General features: G+C 39.4%; 1 protein-coding gene across 1 annotated transcript in view; it reads left to right on the top strand.

Moving 5' to 3' along the window:
- The window catches only part of KCNH8 (potassium voltage-gated channel subfamily H member 8), a 369,341-nt gene that overhangs the window by 224,123 nt on the left and 129,088 nt on the right, over positions 1 to 16,130 (top strand). The window contains exons 6-7 of the mRNA XM_077809313.1: positions 695 to 852; positions 12,300 to 12,507. Coding sequence (XP_077665439.1) covers positions 695 to 852; positions 12,300 to 12,507 — 366 coding nt within the window. The remainder of the gene's footprint in view (positions 1 to 694; positions 853 to 12,299; positions 12,508 to 16,130) is intronic.

The following is a 16,130-nucleotide window of genomic DNA, read 5'->3' as shown; positions in this document are numbered from 1 at the left end:
AATGAAAAGGAAACACACAAAGTGCGCAAGCCATCAAATAATTCATATTTCTTCTGATATCTCTCCAACGTACCCCACCAGTCAGTTCTTTTCAGATGGCTCAGCACTTTCTATTTTAAACAAGTGTTTACTGTTGAAGAGGATATTTCTTTTGGAATCCTGTGTTGAGCTGTTATAGCAGAAAGTTGTAATAAATTAGTTTTTTTAATTAAAAAGAATTGTTTTTCCCCTGTAATTAATAAAAGAATATTTTAAAGTAATTGAATTACATGCATTGTGGCTTCATTTTTCTCAGTGACAGCCTTGTTGTAATAGCTGTGCCTATGTGATTTATTAAAGAAAAATGTTAGGTTTGGTTTCAGAGGCTTTTAAAAAAAATTTATTCAATAAAAGCTCCCTTTGAAATCGATGCAAATAATTCCCTAGGGCCCATTCATTTATACACTGACACATGAGTAACTTTACACCTGTGACTGGTTCAATGAGACTAGGCAGGTGTGTAAAGTACATAAGTGTTTGTAGGAACAGACCCTTAGTAAGAATTAAAGGAAAACTGAGTAAGGACTTCAAAATATGACCCTATGTCTTTCTTTCCAAGCATTTGGAAAATAGACTTACTGTCCTGTTGACACTGCAGTTCATTTGAAGCAGGAAGTACCTATGTCTAATTCTGTTTCTTCTCTTTGTCACGCAGATATTATTTTAAATTTCCGAACAACCTATGTCAGCAAGTCTGGCCAAGTTATATTTGAAGCAAGATCTATTTGTATCCACTATGTGACTACCTGGTTCATCATTGATTTAATTGCTGCACTTCCCTTTGATCTCCTTTATGCTTTTAATGTCACTGTGGTGAGTACTACACTTGCATTCTATTAACGGTGTTTCTCTCAAGGGCTCATTTTTGCAGATCAGCTTTTTTTTTGGTGGGGAGGGAGAACTGTTCTGTGAACAGAAAGCAAATAAATTACAATCTCTTTGTTCTTGTATTCTCATAAACAAACTAGGGAAATGTGGTTTAGATTAAATTAATATAAGGAGGGTGCACAACTACTTGAAAGAACTGGTTGAAAGAGTAGTCATCAACAGTTGGCTGTCAAACTTGGAGGGTGTATTTAGTAGGGTCCCTCAAGGGTCAGTCCTGGGTCTGGTACTGTTCAATACTTTCATTAATGACTTGGATAATGGAGTGGAGAGTGTGCTTATAACATTTGCAGACGTCATCAAGCTGAGAGGGGTTGCAAGCACTTTGGCAGACAGGATTAGAATTCAAAGTAACCTTAACAAATTAGAGAATTGATCTGAAATTGACACGATGAAATTCAGTAAAGACGTGTAAAATACTTACAGAGGTCTGCACATGTTTTCAAATCCAATTCTTTTTCTTGGAGAGCTTAACTTGTGTGCTAAAAGTGTTGTAAAATTCATTCCACATGGTCAACATGAATACAAACTCTAGTTCTTGCATCTTATTTGCAATGTTTTCTGCCTCTCGAATAGTTTCTCCCTTTTGTGATTGGTCTTCAGCTATACTTTCTAATGCATCCACAATCTTTGAGTAAGACTCCAGAATTTCACTTGTTGCCACTGCATGTGCCTCCCAGCAAGTATCAGAGATTTCAACACATGATCATTGCCCAAATATGTTTTAAGAACTGCCCATCGGTGTGTTGAGGCAGAGAAAAATGTATAAAGTAACTGGACTGTTGAGAAAAAACTTACTGCCACCGGACAACAATCAACAGCACTGCGGCCAACAAGACTGAGAGAGTGTGCAGCACATGGTATGAATATGGCATATTTGTTCTGTTCTAAAAGCTTCTTCTGCATTCCTTGATAATGCCCTGACATGTTGGCAGTGTTGTCATAAGATTGACCTCTGCACTTTGAGAAATCTATTTTGCAAACTTGGCACAGATAATGCAGTACTTGATTTGCCATTTCTTCACTAGTGTGGCTTTTCAAATTGAGGAGTGTTATAAATCGTTCAACTGGTTTTCCATCTGTGGGAGACACATATCTTAGTACAATACTCAATTGATCAATATGTGAAAGATCAGATGTAGAGTTGACAGATAAACTGAAGTACCCAGCAGTACTTATTTCATCCACAACAGCTGAACGAACTTTGTCACTCATTAGACCAATGAGTTCATCACATATCGTCTTGGATAAGCATAATGGGTTACCTTTGCCAGCATTCCCATATTTTGAGATATGGTCTGCTAAAAATGGGTCAAACTGAACCACAACACATGACAGGATCTGATTTCCTTGCATTATTTCAATCTACGTTAGTAAAATGCCCCCCTGGTTTAGGTGGGGATAAGTAATAAAAAAAGAACAGAAAAACGGGGGAAGAGTGTATAGTAGAGTGTAAGGAAGTCTAACAAAGTTCTGATTTTTCCTATGGTGACTACTCCAATGCTTTTTAAAAAAAATATCAAACATCAATTTTTTAAAAAAAAACAACTCATTTTTTTTGGTGCCCTCTTCTTTGCTGGTACCCTAAGCATGTGCTTAGTCTGCCTATTGGGTAATCCAGCCCTGCACAACTACAAAATGGGGACTAACTAGTAGTGCTGAAAACGGTCTGGGTTTATAGACCATAAATTGAATGAGAGTCAACAATCTGATGCAGCTGCAAAAAAGGCTAATATTCTGGGAGTATTAACAGTAGTGTCATCTGTAAGACACAGAAGGTAATTGTTCCACTATACTCAGCACTGGTGAGGCCTCAGCTGGACTACTGTGTCTAGTTCTGGGGCCACGCTTAGGAAAGATGGGGACAAACTGGAGAGGAAAGCAACAATGATAAAAGGTTTAGAAAACCTGACCTATGAGAAAAGGAAAAAAACTGCACGTTTAGTCTTGAGAGACAAAAAGACCTGAAAACTGTCTTCAAATATCAAGGGATATTAAAAGAGGACAGAGATCAATTGTTCTCCATGGCCACTGAATGTAGAACAAGAAGTAATGGACTTAATTTGCAGCAAGGAAGATTTAGGTTAAATATTAGGAATAACTTTCTGGAATAGGCTTCCAGAGGAGGTTGTGGAATCCACATAACTGGAGGATTTTAAGAACAGGTTGGACAAACACCTCTCAGGATGGTCTATGTTCACTCGGTCCTGCCTCAGCACAGGAGGTGGACTTGATGACCTCTTGAGATCCTTCCCAGTTTTACATTTCTATGATTTCTATTCTTTGAAATTTGTTTTCTCTTTCAGCACTGTGAAATGTTTTGGCCTAAGGTACTAAAGGGAGAAATCAAATACAGTTGTTGAAACGTATTTAACAGCTAAGCCATAGGCATCAAATTGACAAGAAGCCTGTCAGTGGTGCAGTGGCCCTATTGAATTCAGTGGGACTTGTGGGGGCGCAAGGTGCTACTAAAGCAGAGTAAAGAGATCAGAATTTGACCCATAAGAAATTACTAAGCAGAGCCAAAGTGTCCTCTGACAATATAACTGTGAGTTGGACTCTTACCCAAGTGACAAAATGTCAGCTAGATGAAGAAGAATTTTGAACAGTATTAAAGATAGAATGTCAAGACAAAATAAATTGAGCTTGTGCCTTTTTTGCTTCTTTGTAATGTATAAAGAGAGTGTAAAAATGGTCTTTTCTGAGATTTTTTTTCCTGTTCATTTTTAAATGAGAAATCTCTGTAGCCTTACCAACTTTAGCAAAATTAACCAGTGCTGGCAACTGGGATCAGCAATGGATACGTCTGAACTGGGTGCTGAAAATACCTTACTTATCAATGTAGCCAAGGGCAAACTGGGTTCATCATCATTTCAGGAGTCCACATGGAAGTTAATGCTCTTCAGATCATCAATTTCTGCTCAGTACCTCTTCCCCTATTTCTTTGAGAAGGTGTGTTCTGTACAGATGGAGAGGCCCAGGGAGGAGAAGAGAGCTTGACAGGATCAGGGAGAGGGCCATATCCTCGGGAGAGGGCCTGGTTTCCATAGAATTTGCCTACACTTCTTGTGGCAGAATTAGACTCTTTCCTTCGTACGTGGTTATAAACTTTTATGCTTTGAATGGAGCATTCAGCAGAAACTCAATATCTAACTTCGGAAAGATTTTAGTAGAGATTTTCCATTCCTGTGGGTTTTTCACATAAGAGGGCTGGGTGTTTAATGCTTAGTATTTTGTAGTTCTTAGGATTTTGTCCTCCCAGGAATGGGCACACACATCTCTTTTTAGTACTGAGAATTACACACGTAGGTTGAGGGTAGAATAGACCCCCTAGATTAGAGAGCAAAACTAGCCAAACTCTTGAAATTAATTTAATTTAATTAATGCATATATTTGCATGAACAAAAATTAAAATATAATTATATAATATATTAATTCACATATTAATTCATCAACAAAATTATAATGCACTGAGCATCCTGAGCTACCAGTCCAGTTTAGCTCAGTGCATTGTAATTGTGCCAACCAACATGAATGTCAGTGAATTTTATTTCCAGTCAGAAATTTACATTGCAACTTCTTTATGAATGAGCCATTCCAAAGCCTTTTCTTCAAGGATTATTTTAAAAATAGTCTATTTTAGTTTGTACCATAATCTGAATAAAATGTTTCCTTTAAAACTAGTACTGTTGGAATCGGGGCGGGGACAGGGGGGATCTTTATCATAATGAATTCTGTAGGGGAGAACCATTTTCCAACAATTACTTTTTCTGTTAAAGAAGACACAGCAATACAAATGCTATAATAATTTGATTAGTTCAGATCAGTCCTTCCTATCATACCTTTTATCATTGTTCGCTGTGGACAATATTGTAGTAACTAATTACTTAGTAGGCCCCTGAAATAGTGATTCTCCATAAGATACATAGTGAGCCATAGCTCTGAGCCCTGGGTAAGGGACAGTGTATAGCTGTGTTGCCCCAGTAAGTAATTGTGACTCTGGTCACCCTAGGTATCCCCAGCAGGGGAGTTATGGGAGGTTTCACTCCCTCTGTACCACCTCAGCTGAGCAAAGGGAGCATACCATGGCAGAGGATTGGCCAGCCTTATCTTCTCATTTAAGTCAGTCCATTCACAGCCTAATCATATTTGTAGCTGTTCTCTGAATTCTCTCTATTATGCAGTGGCCTTTCTTGTTTTCAGAGGCCTAGGACTTTTTAATCTTGTGCACTCACTGTCTCCCCAAATACCTACATGTTTTTATCCAAGAGCATAAATGCTGCACTGCTTTGCACTTCGTATTGTTATTTACCTCTCTGCAAAATTGGTGTTAAGTGTTACCAAACCAAAAATCTCAATATTACACCACTAGTAGTTTTCTACACTCATTTTGCACATGATTTGTTCTAATGTAAATGACTATCTCTGGTGTAAGGCGAACAGCTAACAGAGTTTCTATGGGAGTTTGGCCTGAAAGGAGAGTGGTGGTTTTGTGTTCAGTGCTGGAGGTGCAGTCTTGGTTGGGTTTTTTTTGTTTTGTTTTGTTTTGGGTTTTTTGGGGTTTTTTTTTTTTTTTTTTGAATAGGGTCTAGGAAAAGAATACAATGATGGCTACTGAGGCAGTAAAAAGTGAACAGAGTGAACTAAAAAGTGAACAGAGGAGATACAGAAAATGATTGGATGCAGAAGCTCTATTATGTATGTTATCCTTGAGTGGGTATCTGATGGAAGCTACTTATTGATGAAATATCACCTGATAGAGCTTATGAGAGAAGACCCAAAATAGCTAGTGGTGGTGATATCTAGTTGAGTAAAAGATTTGTTGCACTGGGGAATGAGGAGGGGAAAAAGGCAGAAGATGGGATATCGAGGAAGAAAAGAAGGGAAGCAAGTCCCTGAAGAAGAGATGATAGAGACAGCCAAGGACTTCAGTCTAAATGAGCCTGATGTATGGGGGCTGCAAGTTTGGAGAGAACATAAAACAAATTCATACCAGCACCTGAAAGAGACAGGTCTTTGTGATCAGGGACTCCATACTCTGAATTGACTGGCCTGTCCCCAGACCAGATCCACAGAACAGAAGAGTGTGCTGTCTTCCAGGAGCTGGGATTCAAGATATGTGCATGAGGCTGAAGAGGATCCTGATGGGAGTGAGGAAAAAAATCCATCAATTGTGCTGCATGTTAGGATAAATCACACTGCTAGATTCTCACTGGAATGGACCAAGGATGACTACACTTGGTTTGGAAAGACACACAAAGAAGTGGAAGCTCAGGTGATTTTCAGTGGAATACTTATGGTCCCTAGAAAAAGAGGGCAAAAGTGAGTAAGATAATGAAGATGAATAGATGGCTCAAGGCTTGGGGCTATATGAGGAATGTTTGGGGATTATTGACCATTGAGAGGCATTTATGGAGAGAGGATTTTTCTCAACTGATGGACTTCACTTAGATGCCTGGGGTATTGAGTCCAGAAGGTTAAGACTGCCATGACTGATAAGAAGGGCTTTAAAGTAGGAGATAAGGGGAGGAGGTTGGGAGCGACTCATGAAATCTCCACTCCTGGCTTTCAATGCATAGGAGCAGGAAAATCAGTTAAATGAAGATATAGTAAGAGATAATGGAATACCACAAAGTAAGAATATGGACAGAAAGGAGAAAGAAAATACAAATATTGATTAGAGTAATAGTCAGGTAGGTATTACATTTACTGAAAGGACTATATCTAATCCAGCTAGAAAACTGAGATGCTTATACTTGAGTGCAGTGAGTCGGGAAAATAAAATAGAAGAATTGGAACTACTGGTGCAGTAGGTCAAACCAGAGATTCTAGAGCAGTGGTGGGCAACTGTGGGCAAAATGTGGAGGACCCTGGGAATTTTTTTAAATCAACTATACAAAAACTATCTGAAATTTGCATCCAAAGCAAGGGGAGAAAACCTATAGGGAAAGGCTCCACCCCCAGATGGATGAATAACCACCTTAAAAATGTTCTTAGGTATAAGCAGAGAGTCTGTGTGAAATGGAAAGAGGGGTTGAGCACAAAGAAAGCACAATTATGGAGCTTAGAAAATGTAGGAACAAAGTGAGATTTGCTAAAAATCAAGATAAATTAGCTCTTGATAAGAAAATTAAAATAGAGATTTTTTTTTAGCTATAGAAATAAAAAGAGAATAAGGAAGGATAAGGTTTGGCCATTAAGCAGTGTGCATGGGAAGGAGATTGATGATACTGTAGGTATGTCCCAAAACCTAAATGAATACTTTACCTTTCAGTAAGGATGATCATATGTCATATGTGCATGAAGGCAGTACTTCTAATGGAAATGAGCATCTAGAAGTGGAAATTACCACATCTGAGGTGTAAGAAAAGCATAAGAAGCTCAATGTGCTCAAACTGGAGGGAATGGATAATTTCAGATAAGAATACTGAAAAAACTGTCATGTGAGATTGCTAGACTGATAGCAAGGATTTTTAATAGATCTATCTCTGTGGGTGTACTACCATATGAGTACTTTCATTTAAGAAAAGCAAAAAGTGATCTGGGCATTATAGACATATTAGTCATTACAGACTTCAGTAGTATGCCGGGCTTTAGAGCAAATTGTGAAGGAAAGAATAATTAAATTCATGGAGGCAAATAGTAAAGGGGATGTAATGTAATGAGTTTACCGATGGTAGATCATACCAGGCTAACCTGATTTCCTTCTTTGAGAAAATAACTGATCTTTTTAGATAAAGGAAGTGCAGTAGATCTAATATATTTGGACTTCAGTAAAGCATTGTACCACATGGGAAATTCTTACTTAAATTAGGGAAGATGTGGATCAGTACAAGAATTGTAAGGTGGCTAAGGAACTGGTTAAGAGGGAGGAGGCAGCAGGTTGTGCTGAAATGTATTATTGGACTTCAGGGAGGTTACTAGCAGAGTTCAAGGATTGGTCTTGAGACCAACCTTGTTCAATATTTTTACTAATGACTAACACAAAAAGTAGGAGTATGCTCATGAAATTTGCCGGTGATACAAAAGTGGGAGCCATCACCGATATAGAGGAGGATGGAAATATTATACAGGTGGGTGACCTTGAAGCCTAGAATGACAGAAATGGGTTGAAATTCAACAATATTAAGTGCAAGGCTATGCAGTTAGGGTCTAATAAGAATTTCTGCTTCAAGTTGGGGGCTTACCAGTTGGCAGCCAGAGAGGGAGAGAGATACCTGAGTGTGTGGGCCAGCTACAGGATGACTGAGTCACCAGTGTGATGTTTATGTGAAAAAGGCAAATACTGTATGATCTGAGGATGTAGCCCATGAGGCATTTCCAGTTGAGATAGAGAAATATTACTGCTATTGTGCAAGACCTCATTTGGAATACTGTGTACAGTTCTGGTCACCTATGTTCAAGAAAGATGATCTTAAACTGGCGTAGATGCAGGTACTAGGATGATCAGAGGAATGGACGGCCTGTCTTAGGACAGGAGACTTGAAGAGCCTAGCTTGCTTAGTCTGTGAAAATGAAGGCTGAGAGGGGATATGATTGCTCTCTACAAATACATTAGGGGGATAAATACCAGAAATGGTGGAGAGCTGTTAAGCTAAAGGACAATGCTGGCACAAATGGGTATAAACTGGCCATGAACAAATTCAGACTGGAAATTAGAAGAAGGTTTCTAACCATCAGAAGGGTTAGGTTCTGAAACAGACTCCCAATAGGAGTTGTGGGGGGAAACAGCGTAATTCGTTTTAGAAAGAGCTAGACAAATTTGATTGTGGTTGTCTGAGGGGGTTACTGATGATGGTAGGGAGCAGGGCTCAGCAGCCCTGAGGCTCATTTCTAGTTTGTCCAATGTTCCTAAAAGCTCATGCTTCTGTGTTTCGGCCAGCCACCTGCAGCAGTCAGGAAGAGATCTTCTCCATTGCCAACCCAGTGTATTGTGGGCTGTATTTCTTTTTATAAACCTCCTTCTTCTGAAGCATCAGGGATTGCCACAGTTGAAGACAGGCCATCAGGTGGGATGGGTTGGGACTGTGAAGGCACCCAGCATTCTCTCTGAGGTGCTTGGGTGGCTGGCTTTTGCTCACATGCTCAGGGTCTAACTGATTTTGCTTTATCTGGGGTTGGGAAAGTCTTTTCCACCTGGTCAGATTGGGTAGTGACCACCTTCATCTTCCTCTGCAGCGTGTGGGTGTGGGACACTTGCCAGGACTATTTGGGTATATCTCGCTTAATCATTTCCTTGCCATCATGGGGGGCACTGGTGCAGCTCGGTCCCACCTATTCTCTTCCTGTGGCACATAAGTCTGGTCTTCTGTGGGCTGTAATACTTTGGTTTCATTTCAGATGTTGGGTTTAGTATGCAGATTCTGTTGGTGGCCTGTGATATACAGGAGGCCAGACTAGATGATCTGGTGTCCCTTCTGGCCTTAAATTCTGACTCTAAGGCAACAGAGAATCAAGCCCAAAGAGTCAAGAGAATTCCTTTCCAACTTTGTATGAAATTTAGCAATTTCATTTCTGATCCCTAACCGCCTCAGTAGTTCAAGGCACTGAAGGCTGCTATTATTTCAGCTTATACTGCCTTTTGCTAAACTCTCGTCTTTATGTCATTTCCACAGGAAAGGTTAACCCAGCTAGTCTAAATTGATTAACTGAATGTAGAAATTCAGCTAGCGTTGTATTTATGGACAAAGCAAATCTACACTGGCACAAGTATGAGTGCTGATTCTTCACTTTGTCTTTCTAAATTTATTATAGAGAAAATAAAGCTGCCTGCTTTCATCTGAGATCTTTCAATGACAGATTGAACACAATAGAAGAAAAAAACTGGGAATAACTAATGAGAAAATTCAGTGTAATTATCTAAGATTTATTATGCTAATGTGCAAATTTATTTTCACATAATTTCAAGATGTGGGGCTTTTTAGCCCAAGTAGAAAAATGAAATATTTTTCTAGACCTCATAAAATGAAATGTTGCATTGTTTCAACTATTGTTTAATATCCAGTAGTGTTCTCCCTTTTTTACCAAAACAAATTGGTCAAAGTTCAGAATGTAGTCACAATTTACCTATGAATGAACATGGAAATCAGCATTTTTTTTTTACCAACATGACTTATGCCTGGGGATTTTTTTTAATCTTAACAGTACTTGCCATGCGGTAGTTATGGCTATATCTGAATTTAAACATTTATATCTCAGCTATATCTGAATTTAAGCATTTATAAGTCATTATTTGCTTGTATTATGGTAGTGCCTACAGGCCCAAATTAGAGGTGAGGGTTCTATTGTGCTAGGCACTGTACATACATATAACAAAAAAGATTGCCCCAAAGATTTTTACAGCTGTCAGCCACAGTCCTACAGACTTACTCACATGGTTAACTTTACAAATATGACAGGTTTCAGAGTAACAGCCATGTTAGTCTGTATTCGCAAAAAGAAAAGGAGTACTTGTGGCACCTTAGAGACTAACCAATTTATTTGAGCATGAGCTCTAAGGTGCCACAAGTACTCCTTTTCTTTTTACAAATATGAGTAATCCCCCTGACTCCTTAGCAGATGACAAGAGATGGCTAAAACAAGCAAATGCAAGGAAGGGAGGAGGACAAGGGGACAGTGAAAGGTTTGTTTGGTATAATAAACAGCAGTCTCCGCATGCAGACAGACTGCCTAGCCGTTGTCAGTTATTATTGATTGCAGTGCCGTGTCCTTAAGGAAGGATTTTAAAGGAGAATACTGTAGCGGTTTTGTGGATTTTTTTCCTCAATTGTATTGGGGGCAGCATGGGAGAAAGCACGAAGGTTCTTGAGAAATAATTAAAATAATGGGCAATGAAGGCACTGGTAAAAAGTTCAGGGGATAATGAGGCCTGCAGTATAAATCGATATCAAGGATTAGTTGTTAATGTTTTATAGTGGTGTCACATCAGTCTATTGGGCCATATTCTGTTGTCAGTAACACCAGGTAAATTTAAATAGCTTCATTGATGTCAATGGATTTGCACAGGTGTAACTGGGAACAGAATAAAGCCCATGGCTGGTTTGGGGTTTCATTCGTCATTCCGAACTCAGCTCAGGTTGTGAACTTTATCAGCCAAACTAGGCGTAGTTTTGAGTGAACAGAGCCATTTTATTTAAACTTTTAGAATGTCAACTTTTGATAATGGAAACAAAAAGCCTTCAATTCATACTGGGATTAATATAAGAAAACAATGGTCAAAAATGAAAAGATTTGCTCATGTTTTTTATAGCACCCATTGCTGTAATATCCACATGTTCTGGAAGTACTAGAGGGAAATATGCAGTTTGATTTGTGTTTTTCAGCCAACACAAGACAGACACAGAATGAGTCTTTAAAAATGTATAGATTCCTATGACTATATGAAATGAATGTAAATAGTGATGACAAATGACAGTAAAATGTAAGCAGGAGACCTGGAATAGCCTCTGGGTTTGGCAGGAGATTTAAAAGTTTGAATCAAATTTTCACAATTTCTGGAAGCTGTTTGGTTTCTGCATCCATTGAAAAATACAAAATCAGATTAATGCACATTGCATTCTCTGTAGCAAGAAGCTGTATCATGTGGAAATACTGCAAGGACCTTCTCTGAGGCATAATCCCTTATGGAGCTCTCCTTTGCAATGGAGCAATAACTCCTCCCTTCACTGCTCTCTCCCCCTACAAAATAGTGTGCTTGAATGACATATCAGAGCCTGTAATGTTCTATCTGGTCTCTGTCCTGCAAAATATCTGTAGCGTGCTCTTGCTTCCAATGCACAAACTACATGCCATGTTTTTTATCTAATATCCACCTTGGGAGAAACCGCTCACCCGCTTTTTTCCCAGGCTTTAGTTACTGAATCATTTTTATCCCACATGTAACGCTATTGACTTTGGCCCAGTGTGGTTTATTTAATCATACTGTTTGGCCCTTTGTTAGCAGTAATCAAAAACTATTACAAAAATGGGGCAGTTTGTTTCTTCATGTTGGAGCCACGTGAAATTTGGTCAGTTTGGCTCATTTTGTTTTTTGGTTGAGGGGTGTGCCTAAATGCAATACTTAAGTGAAACCCGAGGCCTCGGGCTGCACACAAAACAAGGCCAAAGATCAAGACTGTCTGTGTTTTGAAATCAGTTTGGCTGCAGTCAAATATATATATACATACTTAGATTTTTAAAAATGTACTGGCTTTGCCTCTGTTTGAACTTGTGAGTCTAAATCTTAGCTTAATGCATGCACTGAGTAACTAAGTTGTGTGTGCGTCTGGCAAGGAAATTTTATAGAACTTGAGAGGAGAGAGGACTTTTTCTTTCTTCCACTAAACCAGGACTTTGTTTAGTATATTTCAACAGTGCTGAAAATTCTATTTCCCTAGGTGTCCCTTGTCCACCTCCTAAAGACTGTCCGATTGCTGCGTCTTTTACGTCTTCTTCAGAAGCTGGATCGTTATTCCCAGCACAGCACAATTGTCCTCACACTTCTTATGTCTATGTTTGCATTGCTTGCTCACTGGATGGCATGCATTTGGTATGTCATTGGAAAAAAGGAGATGGAAGAGAATAATCCCGTTACTTGGGATGTAGGTAAGAGTCTGTTTTTTGCCATATATAAATCACCCAGTGTTTCCTTTCTTGTTGTTAAAGTTTATAATACTGTACCATATTGCTCTGTAGGATATAAAAGCTAAAACTACACAGTATATTTTATTAACCAGGGCATATTTAATACATGTAAATATTTAAAATGAATTGCCTGATGATTAAGGGATGGGTAATCCCACTGAAATTTGACCCAAATGTCCATTCCTCAACCCCACATTTGTGTACCTACAAAGTGAACATGATTTATATATTAAACAAGGTTTTGCATATTTGATTCTAAGAGGCTAAGTTCTTTTGAGTTTACCTAATCGTAAATTTCTATCTACCTACCTTCAACACAAGAAAAGACTGTCATTCCTTTAACTGTCTCCTTTTCTTTTTAAAACATAGTCTATACTTTAATATGTTTTCCATGTATGATGTTTTAAATAATCAATTTTGTTTAGTTTTTCTAGTAATGTTTATTTAAGCATTTATTATTTTTCTCGAAGTGCATTAAACCAGTGGCAAGGGTTTGTTGCCCAAATCATATATGTCTGCTGATGGTATTTAAAACATTCAGTAAAAGATCAACAGTTTACGGACAATAACATTTTATAGGTACTGGTCCATCTTCATCCCTATAATAACCAGATTGAAATCAGTGAGTCACCAGGGATGATTTGGCCCAGTTTCTGTCATTTAAAGCTGTTATCTTTCCTGAGCTGAAAATGTGAACTCTACTAGCACACAAGAAGGTACAGGAGAGCGTGTGAAGAACTGATCATTTCATCACTAGGATTGGGGAAATGCTTTCTGCCTAAATTTGAACCCACTTGAGGTCAAGCATTTGCAAGTTTGGTGCATATTTCATTGTTTTTGAGTTCCTGTTTCACTTGGAATTGAGAAGAGATCCAATTTTTCAAAAAGGATTAAACTGGAGCACAGAGTAAGAGGAGTGAAAAACAAAGATTTTGAAAAATTAGCAGAGAGGAAGACTCAATAGAAAAATTCTGATGAAAAGATAAATACCATATACAGGCTTTCCTTTAGTCAGATTTTTTGTCAAAAAAGTTGGAGAATGAGGAGGTGAGCAAAGATTTTCAATTATAGATGTGGTGGGAGATCTGAAATGCAAACTACTTTAGTGAATCTCGCAAACCAAAACAATAGCTCATGAGGTTTGCAAATCATGGAAAGTCAGGAGAGGCTTCCAGTTCTTAGTAGCTTCACAATGTAATGGGTAGAACCTGAACTGGCTTCTTTTCTAAAATCCTCCAGTGAACGGCCTTGTTTGTTTGGGAAGGGTGTGGAAGGGGGAAAACATGTTAATGGGGAAGGTCTGTACTTTTCAGGTTAAACCTAAGGGCCAGTTTCTTCAACTAAAAGAAAAGGAGTACTTATGGCACCTTATAGATGCATCTGATGAAGTGAGCTGCTCACGAAAGCTTATGCTCAAATAAATTTGTTAGTCTCTAAGGTGCCACAAGTACTCCTTTTCTTTTTGCGAATACAGACTAACACGGCTGCTACTCTGAAACCTTTCTTCAACTAGTTATCTTGTGTTTCTTCTGAGTGATGTTCAAGACTTCTGGAGCTTTCAAAGTTGTATTGGATGGGAACTCCTCCCTCCCTCCCTCCCTCCCTCCCCCCAATTATATTTAGTTATAAGGGTTTGCATCTATAAACTGGGAGATGAATTGACTGTTATATGTGAACAGGAAGGGGTTTGGTAGTGATTGGGTATTACTGCAACTACATCACTTTTTCTTTAAAAGCAGTAACTATCACCCTGCAGCTTTCAGAGTCATTCTAACTTCACTCTGAATGAAGAACAAAGAAGAATTTCTTCTGTCTTTTTCTTTGCTGGCCAACCATGAGTCACCCCTTTTCTTCACTTTCTTTTTTTTTTTCTTCCTAGTTGTCTTTTCCTTTGACTTTACATAAAATCTTTTGTTCTTGTCTAGGTGAATAGAAAGAGGTCAAGGACAATGGTAAAATTGGTTGGGTCTTGTAAACTCTGTTGATTTTCTTTGTTCTGTAAAATACAAAAGGGCTGAATAGAAACATGCGAGTATTTTAGGTGTGTTTTTGTTGCTTTTAAGAAAGGCCTGTTGCCTACTCAACACTGTAATCATACCTGATAGAGGAATATAGGACTCATTCCCTTTCAGATGCCTGCTCAGGAAAATGTTTGGTGAGGGAAGTATACAAACAGCAGGGACTAAGTGTACAGAGAAGTTGGCTCTAGCTAAAACATCAGGTCCTTTTCTTGCCTCCTTGAATCCCCCCCCCCATACACACACCCTTCTTTAAAAGTTGCTGCAAGAGGAATGACTGATGGGAAAACTAGTGGGAAGGTTAAAAGTGCCTGACCTGGAACTAACTGAGGAAGTCGGAGGGAGAAAGTCAGGGAGAGGGACACCTAATCAATGCATCTCTCCAGCTTACCGTGAGGCTACCAAAATCCTGTCTGATTCTCTGTCATGCATGTCTATTGTTCATGTTTTCTTCCTCTTTGTCATGAATTTGTTTGTACAAAACAGTTCCTGGGGCTGGCTGATGAGCTCCTCACAAAGTGCAGTGCAGAAACCTCACAAAGCTGTAGCAGAAGAGGGGGAGATACAAAGAAAGCCCAGTGCTTGAATTGGTCACACGTTCACGAGCAGAAACAAAATAAGGAAAAAAGTTGTGCTCAACAGGCATATTAAACAGCCTTCAAAGGACATTGTCAGCGGGTTTAGGCTCTGAAAGTTAGTTTATTCAAACACGCTTAGCACTGTCTCAGTTACCCGGCAAACTGGCCCTCTGATTCCCATTGAGAGCACACACCCCCTACAGTCTCAGGCCATGGGCCATCACATCCTATCAATTATGTGATTCTCAGACTCTGACTGGGCCCTAGGTGGCAGTGCCCAGGTACTAACCATGATTGCCTCAGCAGGCCTGACGAAAGGTATATCTACACTTAGGGCGGCATGTGCGCACACTGCACAGCCAGCTCGCGCTGCGATAAATAGACTGTGAGGCACAATGTAGGTGAGCAGAGTGCCCTGTACTCCTGTACCCCCAGGGTATATACTCCATACGGCTCTCTACACACCCAGGCAGTCCCTCCCATGTCTATGCTGTTGCAGTGTAGTGTCCTGCTGTGTCCTCCAGTGAAGAGCTACTGGAGCCTTTCACTGGAGTGTGTAGCAACACACCACGGTAACAAGTGTGGATGCAGCCTGTGGCACGTACCTACATGTGTAGCGCCTGTCGTCTACATGCTGCCATAAGTGTAGGCATAGCTTTAGGCTCAGGCCCTGCAGTTCTGTGCTCTCTGGGGGCAGTGACCGTGGTAATTAGAGACCAAACAGCCTCCTTAAAGTAAAATAGCATTTATTTAGAACAGAAGCATTTCTAGAAAACATATCATAAAAACAATGTAACACGCTACACATGTGTCTGGCTTAGCAGGTGTTTAACCATCTTCCACGTGGGGACAGAGGAAGAAATAGCTTCCTATACACTGTTCCACAGAGCCTCTTTCTGTCAGCTTGTCTCCTTGTCAAAGCTCACTGATGCTCCCAGGACAGCTCCTGGTGACTCACCACCCTTTGCAGGGATCAAGACAACTTTTT

The sequence above is a fragment of the Eretmochelys imbricata genome, chromosome 2, assembly GCF_965152235.1.
Source record: "Eretmochelys imbricata isolate rEreImb1 chromosome 2, rEreImb1.hap1, whole genome shotgun sequence".
Classification (NCBI taxonomy): Eukaryota; Metazoa; Chordata; order Testudines; family Cheloniidae; genus Eretmochelys; species Eretmochelys imbricata.
This window is presented reverse-complemented; position numbering and strand designations above follow the sequence as displayed.